The 26,214-nt window shown below is 42.0% G+C and overlaps 1 protein-coding gene across 11 annotated transcripts in view; it reads left to right on the forward strand.

Moving 5' to 3' along the window:
- Positions 1-26,214, forward strand: part of LOC147232374 (pleckstrin homology domain-containing family A member 7-like) — a 184,986-nt gene that overhangs the window by 2,381 nt on the left and 156,391 nt on the right. For 3 of the 11 annotated variants that reach the window (XM_086149190.1, XM_086149191.1, XM_086149194.1), the window contains exons 1-3: positions 11,731-11,873; positions 12,018-12,094; positions 12,272-12,329. In XM_086149190.1, coding sequence (XP_086005316.1) covers positions 11,791-11,873; positions 12,018-12,094; positions 12,272-12,329 — 218 coding nt within the window. In that variant the 5' untranslated portion in view covers positions 11,731-11,790. Of the gene's footprint in view, positions 1-2,338; positions 3,930-6,105; positions 6,542-11,730; positions 11,874-12,017; positions 12,095-12,271; positions 12,330-26,214 lie in introns of those variants that run through there. The other 8 variants (XM_086149182.1, XM_086149184.1, XM_086149185.1 and 5 more) reach the window with 6 other exon arrangements.

The raw sequence follows: 26,214 nt of genomic DNA on the forward strand, positions 1-26,214 counted from the left end.
ATCCATCTCATCCCATATATATATATATATATATATATATGATATCCCTCTTATTCTGTAAATGTAATTCCCATATCATTCTATATATATGATATTCATCTCATATATGTAAGTATGTATAGATATATATATATATATTATATCTATCTCATTCGGTTTTCATAACATCCACGCTACATAATATCTCATTGTATGTATATTTATATAAATTGTCTCATTTTCTATGTATAACACCCATCTCAATACATATCCATCCATCCCATTCGATATATATATAATATAATATGATCACATTCTATATATTCTATCAGTCTCATGCTCTGCATATCAATCAATCTATATATGTATGTAATATCCATGTAATTCTGTATATATAACACCCACATCACATTCTCTATATATAAAATATCCATTTCATTCTGTACATGTTTATTCCTATGCTGACATCTATCTATCTATCTATCTATCTATCTATCTATCTATCTATCTATCTATCTATCTATCTATCTATCTATCTATCTATCTATCTATCTATCTATCTATCTATCTATCTATTTATCTGTGTGTCAGGGAATAACAACGAACAACAGTTAAGGCTGCATTCTGCTGCCCTCTAGTGGCCAAATACGGTATTGCACCCAGAGGTGTAAATATAAATATAATATAAATATAAAAACATTGAAAATAATCCGTCCCGCTGAGATCTTAAAGAAGCAGCTTTGAATAAGAATAAGGAAACTAGACAAGAAAAATAAATGGAAATTAATTTCTGAATAGAGTTCGATGGAGGAGGTTGATTTTCTGTGGTGACACCTGAGGGAAAAACTGAAAGGAAAAGACATATTTTGTGTGTGAAAAACGTGTGTGTGTGTGTGAGAGAGAGAGAGAGAGTGAGAGTTTCCAGAGGATATTTTTTTTTAATGCACAACCAGATGGATCTTTTCAAATTGTGATGCAGTTGTTACATTTTAATTTCCAAGAAAATTGGACACGGTGTTTGTGAGTGTGTTTTCACCATCCACTCTGCCTGTCTGTTATTACATACAAAACATTGCTTTTATTCAAAACATCCTAAATACAAGTTTTACGTCAAATCCATCATCACTCATTACCCTCAAGACGACAAAATGCAAGAATGATGTCATTCGGGGGGATTTTTTTTCTACGTCCAGTTGGATTTTTGTATAGAATTTTATACAAAGTCAAAACCGAATGTCCAACGCTTTATTTCTATTTCACTTTTTGAATTTTTTTTTTCACTTTAAAACCGATGTTGGTTAGTTTGATACCTCTAACGTCCAGTAGAGGGCGACAAAGACGCGTAGAAAACACTCGGCCCGGTTCACTCCAGGTTTTATTTGACTGCGCTTATAAAAAATACAAACTCAGATGAAAAGAAATCTCAAGCCAACATTATCCGCATAAAGCATTTGCCACTTTGCTGCGGCGGGAGGTGTAGCCCCATGTTTTCCAAATAACAACGACTCAAAGTTTTTTCATCAGAACCCCTTCGATTCATTGTCGCAGTCGGCCATTTTGCAAGATTTAGATGGATCTCGGTCCTTTTTCGGACGTGTTCCCCGTTGTCTCCGAGTCGGCCGCGGATTCTGTTTTTTATTTTTTTTCTTCTTAAAATCAGAGAGGCTGAGCGGGACCAGCGAGGCTCCAGGAGCCCGTGGGCTCTCGCACAAGATCCAGCGTGCGGCGGCATCGTGCATTATTTACCCGAATTTACATAAGACATAATGCTGGGGAGCAGTGCCAGAAACCAATGTGTGTGTGTGTGTGTGTGTGTGTGTGTACTCCACAGCACTTCCCTGACTTTCCTTTCAGGCGTAGCGCGTTTGTTTTGTTTTGTGGGTCTGCCAAAAAAACCCGGTGACGCAACGGCGCCGAGAGGTCATAGGCCTCCGGAGAAGTTTTAGATATTAAGCAACCAGGAGGACGGATTAGCGTGAACGCCATTTCCTCCAGGGCTGCCTTGACCTCAACATGCCACAGTTAAACATGTTTCTGTGTGTGCGGATGTCAAATTAAAAGCGTGAAAATATCAATTTGCTAACGAGTGCCTCGGTTTCATCGAGCGCGGGAGAATTCACCCTCGATATCCCTGTGCATGAAAATGGCGATATTGCCGCGCCTCGTCAGTCAGATCCTTGCAAAGTTGCTCAAGGCGAGTGGAATTTATTTGGGACTCACTTTAATCACCTCGTGGCCGCAGCTAGAATGAACACCCTTTAATACAGTCTTTGATAAAAAAGTGCTAAAAACCCAAGAGTGATAAAATAAATAAATAAATAATAATAAAAAAAATCGGCCGCAGGTTAATCTGTGCCCTGTTATCTCCAACCTGGAAAAAGGTAGCATGAACCCAAACAATCTTCTTCTCCTTTGGGATGCTTCCTTCATGGGTTGCCACAGCCAATCATCTACCCCAATCTGAGCCTCTCCTGTGTATCCTCTTCTCTTCATGGCCTTTTCTGAGTACATTTGAAGTCTGACACCTTCTTTATCTCCACTCCCTGTAGCCCCACTGTTCCACTTGGGTCACATTCATTCACATGCATTTCTGCCGTTTTACAGCTAAGCTTCACTCCTCTCCTTTCCGGGAGCAAACCTTCACTTTTCTAGATGTCCCTCCACCTGCCCTCACTGCAGATCACAGCATCATCTGCAAACATCATGATCCATGGAGATTCCAGTTTAGCCTCATTTGTCAGTCCATCCATCACCACGGCAAACAAGAAGGGGCTCGGAGAGGGTCCCTGATGCACTCCAACCTCCGCCTAGAACTCCTCTATCCCACCTCCCCACAGTCACACAACTTGCATACATGTCCTGCACCCCTCTACCACACTTTTCTGACTCTCGGCATTTAAAATTGAAATATTCCTCTATCCCACCTCCCCACAGTCTCACAGCTTACATACATGTCCTTCACCCCTCTACCACACTTTTCTGACACGCTTTTAAAAACTAAAAAACTCCTCTATCCCACCTTACCAGTCTCACAGCTTGCATACATGTCCTGCACCCCTCTACCACACTTTTCTGACACCAGGCATTAAAAACTGAGCACCTCCTCTATCCCACCTTACCATAGTCTCACAACTTGCATACATGTCCTGCACCCCTCTAACATACCTTTCTGACACTCCAGCACCCCTTGAAGCTGCATTAGTACCTGAACAATCATGATGTGTAGACAGAAGAAAATACTGAATTCCCCATCATTCATTTTCATTTTATTGAGGAAATTAGCATTACGCTAACTTGTTCAGGACATTGGAGAAACTCATGGATGCCCCGCGAATACCCCTAACCTCACTTTGAGAAATCTTATCTAATCCCTTGGTGTTTTCGCACCACTTCAACAGGACTTTCGTACCTACTTCTGGAGGTCCGAGATCAACGATCCCGACATGATCTGTGTTTGGACTCCTCCCAGGTCCGCCAAGTGACGATGGCTTCTAACAGGAAGTGGAGCCGCTTCCAGTGACTCAGACTCAGATCGGCCCCGATGAGAAGTCTGATCACGCCCTGAGTTTACCTGCATGCCTTTCGGGCGCTGTCACCAGACCACGGCGGGTCATTCACTTGTCAACATGCTTCCTCAATAGCTGTGTTTGTTCACCTTCTCGCATTTCTCATCTCTCAACATCTCCCAGGATGCTGGATGGGGAATCCTTCAAAAAAAAAGACCATTCTGCTGGATTGAAGTGGGATTTCTGGATTACCGGCTGAGATTATCTCCGGATGATGGCCGGGTGTACGATGGAAGGAGTTCACCCTCTTGTGGAAACCCGGTTCTACCTCCTCCGGCGGGAAAAGGGGGTTTGGGCGTGAAGGAACGCGCTGAAGTTTCATGATGTTGCCATGGTAACGGACAAACAAACCCCATCTGGAGCGACTTCTTCTTCACATCCCAGGTAGGGGACCAATGCTCCTCAAACCCGATTGGCTGACGCCACCAGGCTTTGTACGTTCATATACTGAAGCTTTCGTATGTGGCGTACTTAGGTGCACACACACACACACACACCACACACACACACACGCACAGAGTTTTGTTTTGATCACCTGGTGATGTCATAACTTGGCCGAAAACCCCCCTGCATTGTTCTTTTCCTTTTTCATACTGAAAGCACTTAATCTTTCATTCTGAGCAGAAAAACAAATCCCTCCCGAGTTTCCATCGCTGACGCCCGGTGTGTGTGTCTGTGTGTGTGTCTGTGTGTGTGTGTATGTGTGTGTGTGTGTGTGTGTGTGTGTGTGTGTGTGTGTGTGTGTGTGTGTGTGTGTGTGTGAGCGCGCTGACCTCTGCCCGCCCTCCGGTCGCCCTGCCTTGTCAGGAGTTTCTGATGTTGTTGTGCTTTCCAAAAAACTCCTTTGCTGCCAAATGAAACCAAGCAGGGAGGAGAGCCGGGCAGCCATTCAACTCTCTTCTTCTACTTTTAGATTCCTAAATTTAAACTGAACATCATCTCACTTTAATTACAGCCAGACAAGAATGATCCTCCTGTTTTTAATATTTTATCATTTTAATTAATTGTTTTCGTAACTTGACTTCATTGCTTTCAAAATGACAGGAAAATGGCACAAGTGAATGGAATCCAGGAAAGTCAAGGATTCGAATGATGTTCAACGGCCTTCACTCATCTAACACTTCACACCAGATAGCGTTCACACACACACACACACACACACACACACACACACGCACACACGCACACACGCACACACACACACACACACACACTGATGAAGAGATGACGTCTTTATCAATGATCGACCCAACTTCTCCTGCACTCTTGCAGATTTTGCATGAATCTAAATTACCATTTATATTTATATTCATATTTATATTCATATTTATTGATATTGTTATTGTTGCGCTCCTGTGACAAACAAATTTCCGATATGAGGATCAATAGAGTATTATTTTATCTTATATTATCTTGTCCGCGTGCTATTCCTATATATCATATAAAGAAGTGCAACCATTCACCCTTTATTTTTATTCTTGTTGTTCTCATTTCAGTTATCTATTTTTATCCTTATTGTTGTTGTTGTCATTCTGTGATCTATTTTTATTCTTGCTGTTGTTGTCACTTGTCTCTTCTATTTATATTTATATTTGTAATTATTGATATTCTTATTGTTGCGCTGCTGGGACAAAAAAAATCCCCTATGGAGATCAATAAAGTATTATCTTATCTTATCTTATCTTATCCACATGCTTTCCTACACATCTTATGGAGACGTGTGATAACTCACCCTGTCATTCTTATAAGTTATACAGCAATTCATCCTTTATTTTTATCCTTGTTGTCATTTTGTTTATCTATTTTTATTCTTGTTATTGCCCTTGTCCTCTCATTCCTACATTTCATGTGGAGCAGTGGTCCCCCAACCATTTTTTTGCAGCAGGAACCGGTTTTATGCATGAAAATAATATATAATAAAAACTTTTGTCATCTCACAGTATTTAATCTGAATACAACAATTACACCTTAAATGCGGCAATTATAATATTAAGTGTGGCAGTAAGGTGTAGGTGGGAACAGTTGTTTTTCAAAATGAAGATCTCTCCTCTGTTGACAGCAGTCATAGCGACCTTATGCTGCTACTGGCACCCTGCTACTAGGGCAGAAAACAGGATTTTGCATGTGTGCAATATTAAGTTAAATATTGTATAATATTAAGCTATGCTTGTTCCACATTTAGTTTTTAAGCAAAACTTGTTTGGGTCCATATGTAAAGGTTCATTGTTATATCTGGAGGAAGATTTTTTTCAATAATCATCAATGGTGGCCCGTGACTTTGTCCCAGTTTTGAACTTTGGCCCACTGAGTCTTTGAGTTTGACACCCCTTGTCTAATGAAAAAAACAATTTGTACCAAGAAAGATTTTCTTTGCGGACCGATACCAAATGATTTGCGGGCTGGGAGTTGGGGACCCCAGTAATTCACCCTCCCATTCACACGTCACATAGAGACATACGACTGAATGCGCCACCGTGCCGGCCCAAAACTTAATAAAAGCTCATTGATGAAAGCGGTCTTCTAAATATCATGACCTTTATCCATTCTTTTCTTTCTCCAGATGGACCTGTTTCATGACAAATGGTACGGCAAGAAACGGATTCCCGCGTCAAAATCGCCGGCCGAAGGCGGAATGAATAACATCTCTGCGCCGCCCGCCCACCCGCAGGGAAAAGAGGAATAGAATTAAGAAAAATGGGAAGCAGATAGGTATTAAAGTGGTCTGGCTCCAGGGGGAGGAAGCTCCAGATGAAGCTCCTCCGACGGTGGTGGGAAACCAGGCGTCGGTCAGGACTGCTTGTCTTTTGTTTTGTTCCCAGTGCTGATTTGGAAATGACAGGGGTGGCGTGGAAAAAGTGTCAGGACGGGGTCCCGGCAACGCCGACGCAGATTCCGATGAGCTCGGAGTTCCCGAGGAGCGACTTGAAACGAACTGTATATGACGGCCGAGGGGGGGATGTTTCTCCGGGTTCCTCACACAGTCCGAACACATGCAGGTGAATAACACATGTGTGAATGAAAGGGTGAATTGTTGCATGTCTCTATGTGATGAGTGAATGGTTGCATGTCTGTGACGTGTGCATGAAAGGGTGAAAACATACCTCTTCACCAAGCACTACCCCGCTAATTGCACTTAGCCCCCAAACCCCCTGAAAAAAAACAAAAAAAACAAAGAAATGAATGTATTTATGTATGTATATGCTTCTGAGATGGCTATTTGGTAGGGGGGTGACTTCTGACTTCCAACGACTAGTACTTCGGATCTTCTGCAACTGAATTACACTTTTTGTAAGTAGCTTTGGATAAAAGTGACTGCCAAATGACTAATTTAATGGAATGTAAATATGAATGGTTGTATGTCAATAACGTACACTTGACAAATGCATTTGCATAGAATCTATGAAAGGGTGAATAGTTGCATGTCTGTATATGACGTGTGAATGGAGTGACAGGTTGCTTGTCTATATGATGTGTGAATGAGTGGGTGAATGATTATATGTTTATGTATGAATGAGAGGGTGAATGATTGTGTTTTTATGTAATGTATGAATGAGAGGGTGAATGATTATATGTTTATGTAATGTATGAATGAGAGGGTGAATGATTATATGTTTATGTAATGTATGAATGAGAGGGTGAATGATTATATGTTTATGTAATGTATGAATGAGAGGGTGAATGATTATATGTTTATGTAATGTATGAATGAGAGGGTGAATGATTATATGTTTATGTATGAATGAGAGGGTGAATGATTATATGTTTATGTAATGTATGAATGAGAGGGTGAATGATTATATGTTTATGTAACGTATGAATGAGGGGGTGAATGATTATATGTTTATGTATGAATGAGAGGGTGAATGATTGTGTTTTTATGTGATGTATGAATGAGATGGTGAATGGTTGCACGTCTGATGTGTGAACGACGGAGTGAATGGTTGTATGTCCATAATGTGCATTTGACGTTTGCATTTAATCTATGAAAGGGTGAATGTTTGCATGTCTCTATATGACGTGTGATTGGGGTGAAATGTTGCTTGTCTATGTTAAGTGTGAATGATTGTATGTCTGTTTTGGGGGTCTTATGATTGACAGTCCAAGGTGAAACCAGCCCCCAATTTCAGCTGGTATAGATTCCAGCCCCCTCTGCAAGGCTTTATGTGTGGTAAAGATAATGAATGAGTGAATTAACATGATAATTCATAGGATAAATGCTTAACTTAAACATAAATTATTAGAAATATACCTCAATATGAGAAAGAAAGAATGTTTACAGAGGAGACATAAGAGTTTGAGATGTTTACTTAAAACGCCTGACAACAACAGAAACCATTTTTTTTGCTCCAGTGAATGTTTTGTACACAAAAAGCATGAAGAAAATATATTTAAAAAATGCAGATAGTCGCAAACCTGGATGTTGTGTTTTGTTTCAAGCGTGTCGAAAAATAACATGAAGGGTAACCAGTCACTGTATTTCAAAAACATATATCCATTTTGAAAACAAATAAAACACACAAAAATAAAAAAATACAACTAGAACACGTTTTGCTTCAACTTTTAATCAAATAATGCACTTTCTGTAAGCTTTGTGTAACTACTCCTTCAATAATTCTGAATTATTATTATTAATTAATAATTCTGAATTATTATTATTATTATTATTCATTCAGATCCAAAATATATGCATTTGCATTGAAGTGGAATGTACATTTGCATAGAATCTATACAAATGCATATGTAACATTTTGACTTTTAATTCTTGGACAAGCTGTTTTTCTGGAAGGCTAACTTTAGCATACTTAGCTCCGTGTTTGGTATCAAAATGCCGATAGACACTGTGATCTAATGACGAGAACGACGGCACTTTTCGGGTAACATGCTTGGCATGAATTGTAGAAAATGTAGTTCATGGTCAGTGCACGCGTTTGACTTATTTATTCTAAGACAATCAGAAGCAGATTCTTCTTTAAGACGTTCTTGCAGGCCATATAAAAATGACATGGAGGGCCACATTTGTCCCCAACCTTTTTAGATTGCAAATATAATACTAAATATGAATCCACTTTGTACTCTTATGCAACTTTATTCGCAGCTACCTCGTAACATTTCGCCAAAACCGGTGGCTGCATATTTCACTTTTCTCCTTCCAAAAGAAACTTTTCGAAGACGTCTGTTTTTTTACTCATTTTGCTAGTGAGTGGGTTCAATTGTTGGCGACTGAGATGTTACTGAGAGAATTTTTTTTTCAAAATAAACATTGTTCAGGCTCAGATAATAAATCTAACGGGAATATTGAATTATTTCTTGGGCGGCCCGGTACCAATTGATCCACGGTTGTCAGGTACCGCTGTTCTTGACCAGGGATCTCAGACTGGAACAATATTTTGCATCCCCCCTGCCTGAAATCAAATCTTTGCGTAAGTCCGGCCCGCTTGTTTTTTCTCACATGCATCTAGGTTTTTTTTTTTTTACAGTGGGTTCCAAAAAAAAAAAAAAAAAAAAAAAATGGCAAGGAAAAATGTATAATTGACTTTGCAATGTATTTTTTGCTTCAAAATTCAAAACAAACTTATTTTTTTTGATGAAAATACGTCTAGTGACATTGTCCAAATGATCTTTTCTTTTTTTTCTATAAAAAAAACACAAAAACAATAGCAAAGCAAAAAAAAAAAAAAAAAAAAGGGCAAAATTAAAAAGATTGATTTACCAGCCAGAATAGCCACTGCTTGCCTTGTAAACATAATACCTCCTCCTATACATGCTACCAATCAATTTTCTAATAAATTCTAGTGGCAAATTTTCCCACAGTGACAAGATTTTCTCTTTTAACTCAACAATATTTTTAGGGTGTAATATTATCAATTCTTTTTTAATATTCATTTTTAATAGACTCAATACAACTAACTGTACAATATTAATTTGTCATGTATTTTTTAGAGGAACATTTCATTACATACTGTAGCGCGTCACAAATGTTGGTGATTTTGGGGTTGCTGGGAATTTTGTGGGTGTGGTTTGAGGTGACGGATTTTTTTTTATTTTTATAAAAACAAACAAAGAAACAATCGCTTATTACACCGTTTTACCGTCAAACAGGTGTTTTCCCTGACTAAAACGCTACAATATAAAGATTTGTATAATATACCTCCTATACACTTAAACAAAGGACAAATTTGTACTTAGTGGTACTTCTAAGTAATGATTTTAATTGTCCCGGCGACCTTGACATCAAATTAGGCCAGAGTTGGGCAATTATTTTGTCTGGCGGGCCACATTTCTTATTTAATTTTTATGCGCGTGCCAACTAGGCATCATGTAAATTGAACAAATTGACAATTGCAATTGAAATATTTAAATTTTTTGTCATTTTATTTCAACTTTAAAATCATTAATGATAATAAAAATGGACCGACATTAATTTTTTTGTAATCATCCATACAAATTTAAACAAAAGCAAAAAAAAAAAATCCGAATTCAATATTGATTGAAAATACTTGTTAATATTTAAAAAAAAAAAAAAAAAAAAAAAAGGTTGGCGGGCCGGATGAAATAGCAAAACGGGCCAAAATGAGTTTCTAGATCAGGGGTCAGGACAAGGCAAATATTTTCAAATATATTTCATTGAGTGCCATATTGTATTTTTAATGTATAATAAGTTAAATATGTCTTACTTTTCATGCGACCTCTGGTGCTGCACGGATTTGTTCGAAGTGCCGCTTTATATTTGACCATTTCATTGATGCAATTTTATCATCGTATATCAGCCATACCGCAGATCCAAATGTAAATTCCTCCGTCCTTGCAGCCCAAAATGCACGGTAATCATCGTCCTTTTTTCTTTTCACCATCATTTTGAAGCGGATAAACTAGTCAGCTATCTGATAAAATTGATTTCCTCCCCTTTACAATGACCCGGACGTGCTCGGAAGCCATCGGCTCCCGACCCGACCGACGGGCGACACGTGAAATTTATCTTCAAAACTAATTTCTGTATACTTTAAAATGACCCAGTTTTATGAAGAAATATTTTAAAATCAGCTCCATACTTTTTTTTTTTCAACTCAAAATTGTCCAGGAGCCACATACCGTCATCTGAAGAGCCATATATGGCTCTGCTTTGGATACCATCTTCAAGAAGGGCCAGAGCTGCCTGTTCTTCCTCAGGAGACTCAGATCTTTCAACGTCTGCAGGACCATGCTGCAGATGTTTTACCACTCGGTGGTGTCCAGCGTCAGGAGGAAGCTCCTCAGCATTATGGACAATGTTCATCATGCCACACTGACCTCCTGTCAGAGCTCTTTCAGTTGAAGACTGATACCACTGAACGCCACAGGAGGTCTTTCCTACATGAGGCTGTCAGGCTTTTTAATTCTACTCCCTTCAGCTGCAGGGAATCTTAATTTCTTAAAATCTTAAAACCTTAAAAAAAAAAAAAAAAAAAAAAATCTCACCCACTTACTGTAAATTGTAATAATTTATCTGTCTATATGTTCATAATTGTGCAATATTTCATTACATCTACATGTACAATATTTTTTTCATACTTTTGTGCGCTCCTTATTTATCACTTGTTACTTAAGACACTTTATAGTTTTCACTTGTTACTTAAGACACTATAGTTTATTTGTATTTCTTATTCTCCCTTTTTTTGTACTGTTTATACAATTTTCTACTATTATTCATAATAATTTTTTTTTTCTTGTAACTCTGGCACTGCAATTTACTTTGGGATGGATAAAGTTGTTCTCATTCTTATTTTGGGTACATTCATCTGCAAATAACAACATTTTACCTTGACAGAAGCATTATGCAGTATCGACTATTGTAATAAATTCTAATTTAAATTTTATGGGCATTTTATTTCAACTTTAAAATCCTGAATAATCCCATACAATACATGAGATTATTCAGGATTTAATACGGGATTAAAGTGAAAATAAGGGGAAAAAAATTAAGGGATTTCTAAATTCAATATTAATTGAAAATACTAATTAAAATATCCAAAGAAAATAGTTTGGCACGTAAAATAAACTAAACCCTAGAAACACCTCGATCACCGGCGTGTTGTCGTCTTCGCAACGGCAGCCGCAGGGACCGGAGCGTCGACACCACCGGAGCTCGGATGTCCGGGCTTTCCGTCGCGTCCGTGAAGGCGTCGCTGTCCCCGGCGGTGCGTTCGCCTCTCCTCCCGGGAGACTCCATGGAGAGGGAATGAGGTGAAATAGGGCTTGAGAGCGGATCATGGCGGCGCCTCTCGGGCGGGACTCCCTGCCCGAACACTGGTCTTACGGTGTCTGCGGGGACGGCAGGGTGTTTTTCATCAAGTGAGTGTGATATTTTCACGGTTTTTTATTTTCTCTCCCGCCCGAGAGGAGATGGTGGTGGTGGTGGTGGGGGTGTCCCTCCGCCGGCCGGTGTAACAGGTGTTCTCTCCCCCCTTCTCCCCTCCCTCGGTGCCCGGGCGGCAGCGATGAGACGCGGGGGACTACCTGGCTACATCCGCGCTCCGGAGAGCCGGTCAACTCCGGACACATGATACGCTCAGGTTAGCTAGCTAGCTGTTTATAAATATATTCATTTTTTTCAGCTTTCGACTCCAATGTAACCACTTCCTGGTTTGTTTTATTCATTTATAGTCTTTATCCCCCACAACCGTGGGTGTTAAAGTCAAAAGTAGAAAACTTTGAAGTGTTTTTTTATGTTTTCCCCGGTGTCGTTTCAGATTTACCCTCGGGATGGGAGGAAGGTTTCACCGACGAAGGAGCCAGTTACTTCATAAAGTAAGTCTTTTTTTGTCTTAAATGTCTCAAATGCGCTTGGTGTTTTTATTTGGTTTAGTTTTTTTCCCACCTAAATTCATCTGGAGCTTAAATATGGCTCCTGGTCGACGTTAATCTTAACCGGGCTTAACCGAGCCGTTACCGGGACTAACCCGCTGACCCCCCGCTGACCCCCGGCGGGCTCCACCTGTCCGTCTCGGTTGATTTTTTGGAAGGGAAGCAGGATATGAGTTTTATTCTTCATAGTTTCTAAAATAAATTGAAATTCTATCTATCTATCTATCTATCTATCTATCTATCTATCTATCTATCTAGATGTGTCATACCCTGCCTTTATACATCATAATCCTCCAAAATATTAATACATAAAATATTTACATTTACCACATTGTCTATGAATCATCCATACTAACAAATATTTTGCGAGCAATTCAGTCATCGTTTATGTGCGGGATGAATGGATTAAAGTGGAATTAAAAATTACAAGTTGCATTCACACACGCAGATATTATTCTATTTGTAAATAAATTACAAATCATTCATTTATATGTGTAGAATTCAGTTTAGACTAAGTTTCACATCATATCTATACATATTAATGTATGTCATAACTTTTTAAACAAGTTACAAATCATGTCCATTGACAAAAAAATGTACAAGTCATATAAATTAATATGTATCTAATTCAGTTCATGATTAGGTGAAAGTAGTGTCCGTTTAATATTCACGTATTTTGTTTTTATATTTTGTGCACGTGATGATGCCACGTCAGGCTTGCACTGCTGCTTTCAGGCGCTCGGCATTCTCAGGCCTAAACGGCGCTCTGGATTTATGGAGGAAGTTTAAGCGGAGAAAAACAAACTCATAAATTCTTCACCCGCACACTGCCGAGCGTTCGCGATCGTTTTTATTTATTTTTTAAGCAGAGAAATTGCATCAAATCATATCTAGTGATGACCTGAATGTGCAAGATATTTTCCCAAGCTCACCCAAAAATGAGCAACGTTAATTTGAAATCATCCAGGCATTTGTAATATTTGACCAGAAATACCAATGAAAACCAAAAAAAGTTTTCACAAATTTTCATGCTGCCACAAAACTGATTTTCTTGGTTGTCAAACATATTTTGGTTCCCCCCCGACGCCCCCGGCCTTCTCTATTTCATCCCCCTTTATCATCAGAAGCCGCTGCCGCGCTTCAGAAAAGCAAATATTAATGTTGCTTTCGGAAAAAAAAAAATGTTTGGGTGCCGTGTTCCATCACCGCTTTGATAAATAAATTATTTATGTACGTGTTGACATTTAGACTCCCCTCGACAACAGTTAGCAGAGGAAACAACTTAACCTTCAAGCAAACCCGGTCTTTGCTGTATTTGCAGATACAAGAGGAGGAAATGTCGAATGTTTCTGCCGCCGCTTTGCATGCAGGTCCGACACGTTTGATGTGCAGGAATTTCTCTCTGCGAGCGGCGCGCTGATTGTGCGAGACCTTGGTCTTTGACCTTGATGTTTTTACATCAGTGAAGAGAAGCTTCATTTCCTTTGTTTGGCTGGCTGACAGCAGTAATTACAATGCTGACGTCAACGCCATCTGCTTATCACTTCTCTTTTATTGGACTCCAAGCTGGACGACGCGCGTACGCATATCCCATAAATTGCCGTATCGTTTATTATTTCATGTCGACTTTGGTGATGATAGCGCTTTCTTACGTCCGCTTTTTGTCTTGACGATCTGTTTTGATCGGAAACTGATTATTTTCAGTACAATTAAGGGAAAAAAAACAAACAAAAAATGACAGTTAATACATTAAAATGGAGTCAGCCTTATGGAGAGCCACTCAGAAATGCCCTGAAACTATTATCCGAATGAAAAAATCATTTTGATAAAACAGACTTTCCTGTTCAGAGCAACGCCTTGATGATGACGATAAAATATCGCACAACCAGTCATGCGCACTAAATTCTTTGTGAATACGCCCAGCAGCTGCTACTTCTTTTGTTTATAGCAGGCAGTTGCACGGCTCAAAGGTTGTTTGATTCACAACATTGATTCGGCATACGGACGGGGGCTCCTGCCCGCCTCGCCGTTCATTTTTGTACGTTTTCGGGGAGCGTAGCCAAAGGGAGCAGTTCCGCCAGAAGCCATGAGGGGGCGCTGTCGGGGCACGGCCCAAAAACAACATCGGTATCACGAGGAAGAAGGATTTTACAGCGCTGTCTGAAATGGAAAGCCGAACTCTTGATAAACTCGGGAGCGCCGCGCTGCCCCCGAGTGGACGCACCGCTTTAAAAGCATTTGCTACGTAAAGGACGCCTGGTACCACGGAGGTACCCGTTAACCTACATACGGGACTCGGTGATAAATCCTATCCTCGGTCTTGGTCTTTCCCACCTTCTGACCTTCATCGTCAGATCACATCAGCGGCGCTCTCGGTAAATTCTTTATTTTTCCCTGCTCCCTTTGCCTGGAATGAACTGGAACGGGACAGGAAACTGAAATGTTTAAGGCTGGATGTTTTTAAGAGAATGCTAGATGACGTGGAGGCGAAGACGTCCGCTTGTAGATATACACTTGGACTTCTCGGAGTTTTATGATTGTGATCCAAAAATCTGTTATATTTTTATATGTTTTTGTAGTATACACAGCACCCGAGGGTTCGTCCCGTATCTTTGCCGTAGCTGTGAAATCAGCCAGGACACACTTGAAAATAGAGATGTTTAATCTTAATGCGGTTTTCCTGGTTAAGTAAAAAGGTAAATAAAACCATCACGATACCGAGAAGCCTGCTGGTTTTGAGTTGTACGTTTTAGATGAAGTTTCAAAAAGTCACACAGAACCTGAGCCGTCCTTGTTGTTTCTGCACTAAGTTTTCCACAGTAGTTTGAAAAGTTTTTCTTTCCTGGATTCTTTTACTGAACGTTGAACTCCTCACCGACGGCTCTCACATTTGAAAGTGACTTCACGCAGATATTGATTGCTGATGGTGCTTTTAAAGGTCATTTTTTGACAGATTTCCCCATTAAATTCTACCGTTTTGTAATTTCTCGATCATCTTTTGTCTGTTTTGGTTTTTCAGATTATGATGAAGCTGTCTTGTTTTTTTTTGATATTTTCAATCTTCTAATATAATTTCTGCAGATTTTTTACACTGTAATTATATTATTTTGCAACTTTTTCAGTCATTTTTTGTTGTTATTTAGACAATTTTCAGAATTTTCTTGCTTTTTTTTTTGTGGTGGACCTCTCTACCATAATGTGTAGGTAGGCTCCTGATATTTATCTGTACTCTTTAAAAAGTTTCTTTTTTCTTCACAGAAATAACAAGGTGAGGCAATAACAGCTTATATTCTTTTCATGTTGAAGGCCTATTTTTCCAGAGGCCGTGGTTACATAACCACCCCCACCACCCTGTACTTGTGGAGCCCTCTGCATTCAAAAAAAAAAAAATTTTGTTACTCCGAAAAGAACAACATGGCTTTCCCTGTGTCTTGATGCAATGTTGGACCTTTTTTTTTTTTTTATTGTGTCCATTCATTGGGAGACATTGCGGGTGTTTTAAGGATTGTCTGTTTCTAGTAGACTTGACTGACGCTGCAGCTTCCGGTCCAGAAACTCTTTAAGAATGGATTAACAGTCAGAGAGGGGATGGCGGATTAGCAATTAAAGTGTAAGCGGTGATTGGTTTGTCGCATTGGCTTTCAGGACATGTATTGTCAATCATCTGATGCGGATCCTCGCCGTAGCGAACGCTGATTCTGTGTTTGGACGAATAAATGAACGCCCGCATTGTCATTGCGCGGAAAGTACAGCGAAACGTGCATTGCTGCATCTCTTAACGGTGGCGAGAAAAAGAAACGCACCATCATGTATCACACATTAAATCAATATCAGCCACATTCATTCGGTCAAGAAAAACACACCGTCCACATACGCAGAGTTTTACCGTCAGACGGATGTTCATCTACATCGAAGCCGAATTTAAATTTACGACGCAGAACAACAGATGCACTTCACGTGTGATGGTTTCATAAACTTTGCGATCTAAAACGTTCTGTTCGTTCAAAAATCCAGTTATGGTTGAGCTGGATTGTAAATGTCAGGATTTGATAGTTTTTCATGATCATCATACACAGGAAGGGAATACCGGAGACCATCTCGGATGAAATCTTGTATCTGGATCAATTTGAGACGAGTTACGGTATTGTTTACTGAAAGCAGTATGATGAGAATCAACGTTTTTGGCCCGGTTTTGTGTTTCTCGCGGCACGGAGCACGAGCACACACCGGAACCGCAGCCGAAGCCCCCCGTCAATGTTCAACCGGCGCCGCGATATCTCAGCTGACGGAGTGGAAGCCAGCGGGACGCGGAGATGTTTGCTCGCCCCTGGCTGTTTGTCTGCGCTTTGTTTCCGCCCGTCCCCGTCCCTCTGCCCGGGCTTGTTTAATAACCCCCTCCCTCGGACGAGCGGGATGAAAACACCAGTGTTTGTGCGGCGGCCTCTTCTCCGCGGGCTAAACACACACTGACATACCTTTCCCTCAGACATGTTACTCATGTGTTTTGATTCATTCGAGACTCCGCTGACTCGTCCTCTGTTACTTTTGATAAAGCGGTCCTTAGCCCGAGGGCCACCGCTCCGCCTCCTCTTCCTCGGCTCCGGCAGGAGGCTGATCAGATCCAAGCAGGGATAAACCTCCTGTATGTCCAGTGTTGCTGAAAGGGAGGCCGAAGGAAGGAACAGATGCACAAAGGGAGTGTTGGTCCTGGTCCTGAAGAAGGTCTGTGAGGACCCCCATTATCTTAAAGACCCGCCTCATCTCCAAACATCAGCGGCCTCCTCCACCGGCCAACCAGCGCTAATAATCCCGCTGATTTGTCTTTAATGGCGCGCAAAGAAGTCGAGCAGTCAGTGAGGTGATTGACATTTCAGTCGCTTCATTAGGCGCCGACATTTTCTGTCTCCAGATCTAGAAAACTGAAGGACTTTTTTTTTTTTTTTTTTTTTTTTTTTGTTTTCAAGCCGTTCAAGGCAAATTGACCCTCCTCGAGGTTGTTTATCGGACCTGAAAGTCGATGGTCTTACGCCCGACGCACCTGAAGCTCCCTTTTAGCATTTGACGGTCACCGGTGAGGACGAGCCAATCATGTGAAGTACCAGCAATGCAAATGAACCTTTAATGAGTGTCTACCAGCGTTTCATTTATCGCTTATTTTTTTACATTTTGCTGATTTCTCCCTCTCTTGGGGGACTTTTCTTGGCAAGTTTTATAGCTTTTTTTCCCCCCCTACATTTTTAGGTAATTTTTACCGATTTTTTTCCATCATTTTTTTTTTTTTTCGGCCAATAATTCGTTGTATTCTTTTTCGCTTTTTCACTGAAGAGTAGACAGTTAAATGTTATGTTCATTTCTAGGTACCGTGAATGTTTCGCAACGATTGAAATAAAAAGATGCAGGGAAATGAGCATAAAACTGTTTTCAATGGGGAACCTTGTTATTCAAGTCAATGCACTGACTTATTGTATGTTCAGTGAGCACTTGCTTCCCATTTTGTGCAACTTAATCACCACTTCAGAAAATCCGAATGAATGGCAATGAAACTTAACACAAAGTCTGCCTCAGACCGCCGTGCAAACGCACAAACAACTCCCACAGCGCCTTTTAATCCTTGAATCTCACTCACTGTCTACCTACCACTTACCCGACAAGTCTGTAATCCTCGCCGGGCGGTGACCCGCTCACCTCCCCGGCGACCGGAAGGCCGTCGCTTCGTGATGGGTCCGCGGGCCTGAGGAGCCAGCGGACTGCGTGTTTTGATTTTCCGCGCACGTTAAATTAATGTACAGAAATATTCAACGACCTCTTTGTGATTTAAAGTCAACAGAAACGCTCTTTTTTTTTTTTTTTTTTCATGATAAGCTGAAATATAGCATTCATCATTCATGTTGTGTTATGAAAAAAAAGAAAAGAGAAACCAAGGGCGTGCTGTGATTTTATTTGAGGCTCTGGCATATTTGAGTACAAGGGGAATAAAAAAAAAAAAATTAAGTAATATTCTCACTTTAAGAACATCAAATTATGATCTAATGAGGAACAATATCTCTGGTTTGCACGACAGAGGAGAGAGTCGGCGCTTATCGAGAAGAACCGACTCTTAATATTTGCACGGCAGCTGCGGATGGAAGGAAATCAATCATCCAGTCGCTGATTTTCTGGAAATTCACCAAGATTTAGTTGTCGGTGTCACAAGGCAAACATTAAATCTAAACGTGATAGAACGCTCAATTATATTTTTTTCCAAACACCAGACGGAGTCGACTCGGTCTCCCCGTGACCCGTGTTTGCGCAGAGCGGACCGAAACAAGCGACGGCTGAGAAACGCGAAATAAAAAAAATACTTAAAAAAAACGACCGCGCGCTGATTTGAAAACTGCATTATTGGCGGCGTTAGCGCTGTGACAGTATCACGCAGCAGCCACAAAGAAGCTTATCTCCAAGCGGCTTACAGCAACGTCAGGTTGAAGGCTCTGCAGTGGCCTCTGTGTTCGACCGACTGGAGATACAATCGCCGCCAGAACTTTGTCCCAGAATGTCTCCTTTGTGCCACAAATGACTTTTCCTTAATCTTTAAAGTGATGATTGAGCAGGTCGGCCCTTTTTATCGGCCACGGACGCGCTCGCATTTCTCTAATGTTCGGTCCCCCTGGATCCACGTTATGATTGCAGTCCTGGTTTAGAAGTGAGAAATTCCATTAATATGTTAAGTAATGAAGGATAATCCACCGCTGCTCCATTCAATGCCTTGAAAGAGATGAGTATTAAGAATTAATAATCATACGGATAAGCAAAAAGCTATAAAAGAGAAAACCCTTTGTACCCTAAAAACCTGGATTTATTGGTGTGAGTGGAATGGAGATGAGTGATCTCTTAGTCCTGATCGGCGGGTCATCGGTCATATTATTCGCGCCACGTTTGAATATCGAACCGGAGTTCATTTCCAAAACTCGGCAGTAGCTGCACCAGATCTCGGTGTCATATCACCAAGACCTCATGTGTTTAATGGCAGAAAGATGTAGGACCAGTTCAATCCTGCAGTTTGCATGTTCTCCTTGAGTCTGGAAACTTCCTCCGGGTTCTCCGGTTTCCTCCCGCAGTCCGAAAACACGCGGGAGGTTCGTCGGAGACCCGCGTGAACGAAAGAGTTAATGGTTGCAAATTGTCCGGTGATCGGTTCCGGGGGTGAACCCTGCCTTCCCACATTATTGCCGATTTGGGAAGATGTTAAAAAAAAGTCACTTTCTGTTGGCCTTAACATTGGATGATATTGGATTTTGGTTAAATAACAACATCCCAAGGCTGAAACTGCTCATCGCAACCCAAAGTCAGTCAAAATCAAGCATTCAAGCAACACTGGTTTCCAGTTGGACGCCCGCTTGGAATATCAGGCGGACCTCCTTGGAAGGCCGGTAGCGGCCGGTAAAGGCAGAGGACCTTTAAAACCGGTCCGGCTCCACTTTGTTAGCCCACCTCAATGGGCTCTTTGTCGTGGTCTGCTTGCACGCAAAGGACGACTCGAAGCAGCAGGTTCTCAGGGAGGGGATTTTTTCCCCACCTTGAGGCGAAATCTTCATAAACCTGTTAATAAAACCGATGGATCAGATCGAGAGCGTTTTGAACAGAGGGGCCGGTGTGCGATTGGTGGTCAAGCACTCCCTGTCCTCTAATGAAAGGCAGGCTTTGTTTCGCCGCGGAGCCACGGCTCAACCAAAGAACCAACGGTTCCCGGCAGACAAATAAAAGGCCAGAAGTGAAAGCTTTGTCAACAATAGCTTTTCTGTTGTTTTTCGTCGGTACAAGGTGCTAAACACTCGCCGTGTTTGCTTTTCGTGAAACAGCGGGAAAGTTAGAGATTGTTTCTTGTAAATGTCAGCCCAAGGACAGTATCCAGCGTTGTCTCGTCTGGCTGTATTCCACACTTAATGATGTTTCCTTCAGGTGCTTTTATCCCACAGCTGCTTCACTACAAAGGATCTCAGCAACATATGCCAAAATACGAAGCATTACTTTGCTCGCTTTGGCCTCGCCGTCATTCGGCAGACTTTACACTGCGAGGGTAAATTAGTAACCAGCAGCCGAGTTGGAGGTAAATGATTTCCTCGCCCGCCTCACACTCGGCTTCCTTCGTTGCGACTCACCTCTAAGCCGTTTGTGGACAAAGCGTCAGGAGTTTCTCTCTTAAAATCCGAGGCTGCGCGATTTTTAGCCCAAAGAGTTTGAACTCCAGTATATTTATTATGATTGGCGGCATGGCGGCGCAGTGGTTAGCGCTTCCGCCTCACAGCAAGAAGCCCCCTGGTTCAAATTCCGAGGCTCCCTTTGAGTTTGCGTGTTCTCCCCGTGTCTGCGTGGGTTCCCACCAGGTTCTCCGGTAGTAGGTTCATTGGAGAAACCTAAATTGCCCAGGTGTAGATGATAGATAGATAGATAGATAATGAATGAATGCATAAAATAGAAAGCCATCTTACACAGTTAGAGAATACTTGAATGACCGCAGGAAGTTGAGGGAGTGCGTTCACTATCGAACTGTTGCCTTAAAACAGGGGTGGGCAAACTACGGCCCGCGGGCCACATCCGGCCCGTCGGTCTTTTTAATCCGGCCCGCCGATGATTGGCACGGAGTTCATACTTAAATGATTGGATCAATGAATGTGAGCGCTCAAACAGGGGGATTATTTTATTTTTGGAACTACTTGAGAATTTTCCTCAGCTGAATGACACAGATTAGCTTTGTGATTTAGCCTTTACTGTGGACATACTGACACACGTGAATGAGCTGGACGTGAAGCTTCAAGGGAAAAACCGTATTTTGCATGAAATGCAAGCAAACGTCAGACGATGTTCAGGCAAATGTCAGACGAATCCGATATTTACTGCTAATTCTTTTTTAAATGTATCATATCTTGTGCTAACCCGCAAGTCAATGGGGCCCCTGAGCCAAAAAGTTTGCCCGCTCCTGCCTTAAAAGAAGGTTTACCAGACATATCACTCAAAACACCATTGGACGGTGTTCGTCTGAACGCCGTTTCCGGACGATTACGACCAGAAACTGGCGATAAACTGAGCGAGAGGCTCAGGTGGGCTTGCTAATGTGCACAGGAGATGTGCCGCCGAAGATTACCTCCTCGGTGGAAGCTCGCGGTGACGTTTGGCACATTTGTTTCTGTGACAGCCTATAGTTTTATTTTTGCTTAACTCTAGTCCGCTCAAAGACCGAAAAAAAAAAAAAAAAAAAAAACCTGCGCCGTAACTCCGGATTCCGATTGAAGCGAATGTTTGATGCTTGTTGTCCTCAGATGGTGAGAGAAAGTTTCAAGTTGGTGAAATTTGACTTTTTAGCGCGGTGAATGTCTTTGGAAATAGGATGAGCACATTTTCATCAGATCCGTGGACCTTCCCGAGAGATTGCATCTGCTGAGACAGCTTCTTTCCCACACTCATTTCCTCTCTTTCACACTTACTCTCTCTCCCGCGCTGTTTCTCAGACGGTCGACAACTTTCCCGCTGAATTTGGTTGATTACTTCAAGTCCCCTGTTTTTCCAATATATATATATTTTTTTAAATTTTATCCCCTTCTTGCTTATGTCCCATCTTCTCGTCGAGTGGCCCGGCAAATGACGAGGTTCAGTCCCTGCTAATGGCCGCGGTTTTAATAAACAGGTCCATCCGGAGATAATAGCTTTTTCTCTTTTGGAATGAGTTTATTGAAAGCCCGAGCTATATTTGAATATATAATTTTGTCAGTCTGATGCAGGCGGCAGCAAGATGCCTCGCTCGTCCGTGATCCCCTGGTTCCACTGAGTCACGGGCATGGATGTACATGTTGCCTAGGCAACTAGATTTGCTGTTTTCATTGATAATCAGAATAGTATTAGTCAAGTGGGATGTTGCTACACAGACTGCAGGAAGTCCTTGGTTTACGATGTCGTTGAGCTACGGTGTTTTGTTACCATCTTCCATAAATTTGGTAAGACGGGAGCTAGAGATTGAGCGTAGCGGACGAATACAGTCGTCGTAACGCGGTGCTCTATGAGGAAGACGGTTTTGTTGACACTCCACGATTGTACTCTCCTGTCGGTTTGTGTATTTTTTTGCCCTTCATTACGGCTCCCAAGCGTGAGTCTGTCTCTTTGCACGGCAATGCCTCCGAGAAAAGGCGAAATTAGTTAAAAATAAAAGGCTCAGAAAAGGGCGAAACACCCAAGCGTTTACTTGAACATGTGAAGACATCACACATGAACATGCTAGCGTAGCGGAGTGGCACAGGTACTTACGTACACGACAGTGTGAATCCCGACTTATTGCGAAAATCGCGTTCCTTCGCGCCCTGGGAACAGAACCCCGACATAAGTCGAAGACCTCCAGACTTCGTTTGAGGATTTGATAATTTTCCCAAACACGCAGTTGGTCCTTGAAGACTCGACGTTGTGTTGGTTCATGTGATTTTTGTGATTTTTTTTGTTCAATGACAGCCCGGATTGGCACCAGCCCCGCTGCGACCAGGATAGTTTGAAGTTCAGAAATAAATCTCACGAATCATTTTCTGAGATGAAAATTTGTGATTTACCCGTCCAGGAAATGATCAGGTGTGGTCGGCGGTTTCCCGGGATCTTTTTTTAAAAAGTCAAAATTTCTCTGCATCAATCTGTCCTTAGATTTATGTCGCTACTCTGTGAGGTGGACTTACCCAGACGCGATCCAGCCAGAACACCTGACGGCTGAAGGTTCTCCTCCATTAGTCCGATGTACAGCACCTCAGCTGCACTCAATTTAAAAAAACAAAATCACCAAACATGTGGTTTCATTCTTCTGCATTATGGATCCATAGAGGAAGAACATCAAAAAGTTCCACCGCTGCGATCCCGTTCTAGCCCCCGGCTAAACGAAATGCGATAGAATAATTCCTGACGCTGTTTTAGAGTTTAAAAATATTGTCAGAGCCAATGAATACATTTGGCCCGGGTAAAGGAGTCATTTTGCAGGAATTTTCGTCTAGCAGAAAATTGTCTACGTTTATCAAGCCGCTTCTATCTCAGCGGGCGTCTCTGGGGAATAAATGCGTGACTACCGCCGGTTTTTGTGAATATTTGCATCGGTGCAGCGCTCGTCCTGGATCCAGGACCCTTCATTCGGCCGTACGGAGGAGCGAGGACGCCACCTCCAGATGTCACATGATGTCGTACGTTGGTTTTTAAGCCACCTTACCAGAAGACAGCAGGAGGCAGAATTATGAAAACGCACAATATCTTATCGCGCCACCGATAATGACATTCCGTGAGCGTACTGTCTGGATGGGAAATGTTTCTGAAGGATGTTTCTCTATCTGAATGGCTCAAAAAGGGATTATGAATTTGAATGGAAACGGTCCGAGACGCGGCTGCAGACATCGAGGTCGGGGGGGACGGAAGACGCCAGACGAGTGTGTGTCAGCGTTTCGGTCTGACTCACTGCATTCACATTGAAACTGCGTTTCGCTAATTATTTGCCAGGGGCCGGGGCGCATTTTTCCTTTTTTTTTTTTTCATAAAGACAGATACACTTGGATCAGTCAAACGTCTCACTTCGATATGTTTTCCCAGCTTCCCTGCACTCACTAAAGTTTAACCTCCCATTGTGTGTTGATAGTCCCATTCAATGAGATCTGCTCATCCTTCCAATATACTCTCTAGCTTTTATTGGAGTCAGTACTCTTATGTCGTCTGAATCGAGACATTATTATGATGCAGCTGATTAAATCTTGCATAAAACAACAACAAACTTAATTCCGCCACCTGCCAAAAAAAACGCAATATGACAAAAAAGAGAGAATCAGTAATTACATCCAATGTTTCAAATCGCCTCTCAAGCTCCGGCTTCTCCGCCTTACTTGAGCTCCGTTTACCGAAAGTGAATTTCAGGCCGCCGAAATCCTAATTACTCTGTTTGTGTTCTTGAGAGTGAATTATCTCCGAGCGTCTCTGGTGCCGTGATGTATGCTTCCTGCTGTTTTCTCAAAAAAAAAAAAAAAAAAAAATCACACTCGCCGCAATCCATCACACGACGGCTCTTTATTACCCTGAGCTAATCGTGGGAAAGCAGGTTCTCCCAGACCTCCGGGAACGGCTGTTTCGGGACCACCTTCCCAGGTCAACGTCACAGAAAAACCATATTGTTGGGAGTCTTTTTATAACTTGTTGTATTCTTAACTTCCCCGAGACCGATTCCTCTGGATCTGCAGTCATTTAGTCCACCTTAAATGTATATATATATATATATATATGAGACTCCAAAGATCCACGCGTTGTATTATTCATGTGGGGATCTCTTTCAGCAATTGATTTTCCACTTCCCTGCTGAATTGGCTGTGACCGGCTTTAACTAACCACCGGAAGACACACTTTCATGTCGCAGCGGCAGAAAGAGAAGCCGCGTTTGTGTTTTTAAGAGAAAAGATGGTTGCATTGAATCGATGAAGCACGTTCCTCTACCAAACTGCGAGCTGACTCTGCGCCGCTCTGCTAAGAGCTTGTTAGACACGATCAGACTACAAGTAGGATAAATCATTTATCACACATGCGTACGGATTTACCGTCAGCTCATCCGGTCGCCTCTGTTATGAAAATACGAGGAAGTCCTACTTCAGTGGTTTTCTAAGATTCCAGCGATAACCGTGATCTTCCGTTGTTATCCCAGACCTCTTCTTCTTATCTTACCCAACTCTTACAACTTATTTCAGTGAAGCAAGTGTGTGTGTGTGTGTGTGTGTGTGTGTGCATTCTTTCACTTTGAGGTTTGTCGGGAAAATGAATGTTTTGAATATTCAACCGTGCCTCCGGGCTGCAGTATTAATCCACAGAATCTCACAGAGGTTCTGAATAAAACACAGATCTGTCAGGCCGATGCGCCGGGTGTTATCGTAACCCATCAGAACCGGCAGCGGCGGCAGCAGGGCGGCAGATGTCGGCGGCAGATGTGGCCGGCGGAGGCTCCGCTGCCGCGTACGCTCGGATCCGGAGTCCAACAGAGGAGGTGGTTCTGACCTGAAGTCACTCCGGTCCAAACTGCTAATCAGAAAATAATTAAGAGTCTCCCAGCCTCGTATGTGAGCGGAATAGTGAGATAAGGGTAATGGGGAAGAAAAAAAAGCTAAACAAAACCGCTACATAATGATTTATGTGCTTGTCAGTGGTTTCAGAGCGGCAACTCTAAAAGAGAGCACTTACCCTCGTGAACCAGAACACAACAAATAACAGGACGTTTTCCCTTTTGTTCGAAATGTTCCGTCAACCCGCCGACGCCATCCGCATTAAGTACGATCACGAAGAGGCCGCCGTCGCATCTCGCCGCCGCTTCTTTCCGTGGATAGAATCGCGATACGGCGACAGAACGGAACTCCGGGTTTCTTTCATTAAATAGTTGAAATATCTGGGAGAGCAGTCAGAGCATCGGGCTCCGCAGAGGCATGCGAGATGTTTCCGTGGAACAGGCTGAAATGCACCCCGCCCTTCCATCTAGAGTCTTGCAAATAAGCAGAGCGTTTATATTCGTCCACACAGACGGCAGTCTAAAAGGAGAAAGAAGAAGAAATCATCCATCGCGCCATTTTCGATATTAGCCTATTTCGATATTAGCCTATTTCACGCAGCTGACTCATCGGCGCACCTGGGTCGACGTCACGTGCATCTCAGACTAGAATAACAATTGTGAATATTTCTAGTATCGAACCTTGTTTATGGAATTCATAACACGAACACCTCGACTCTCTTTCAATTTCCTTTCAATCTTCCTAAACCCACCACGGTGACAGTCATTTGACCAATTTGAAAATAAAACGCTATAATTAGAGAG

This window comes from Fistularia commersonii, chromosome 7 (assembly GCF_037954325.1).
Source record: "Fistularia commersonii isolate RoL2024-O1a breed Wild chromosome 7, RoL_Fcom_v1.0, whole genome shotgun sequence".
Taxonomy (NCBI): Eukaryota; Metazoa; Chordata; class Actinopteri; order Syngnathiformes; family Fistulariidae; genus Fistularia; species Fistularia commersonii.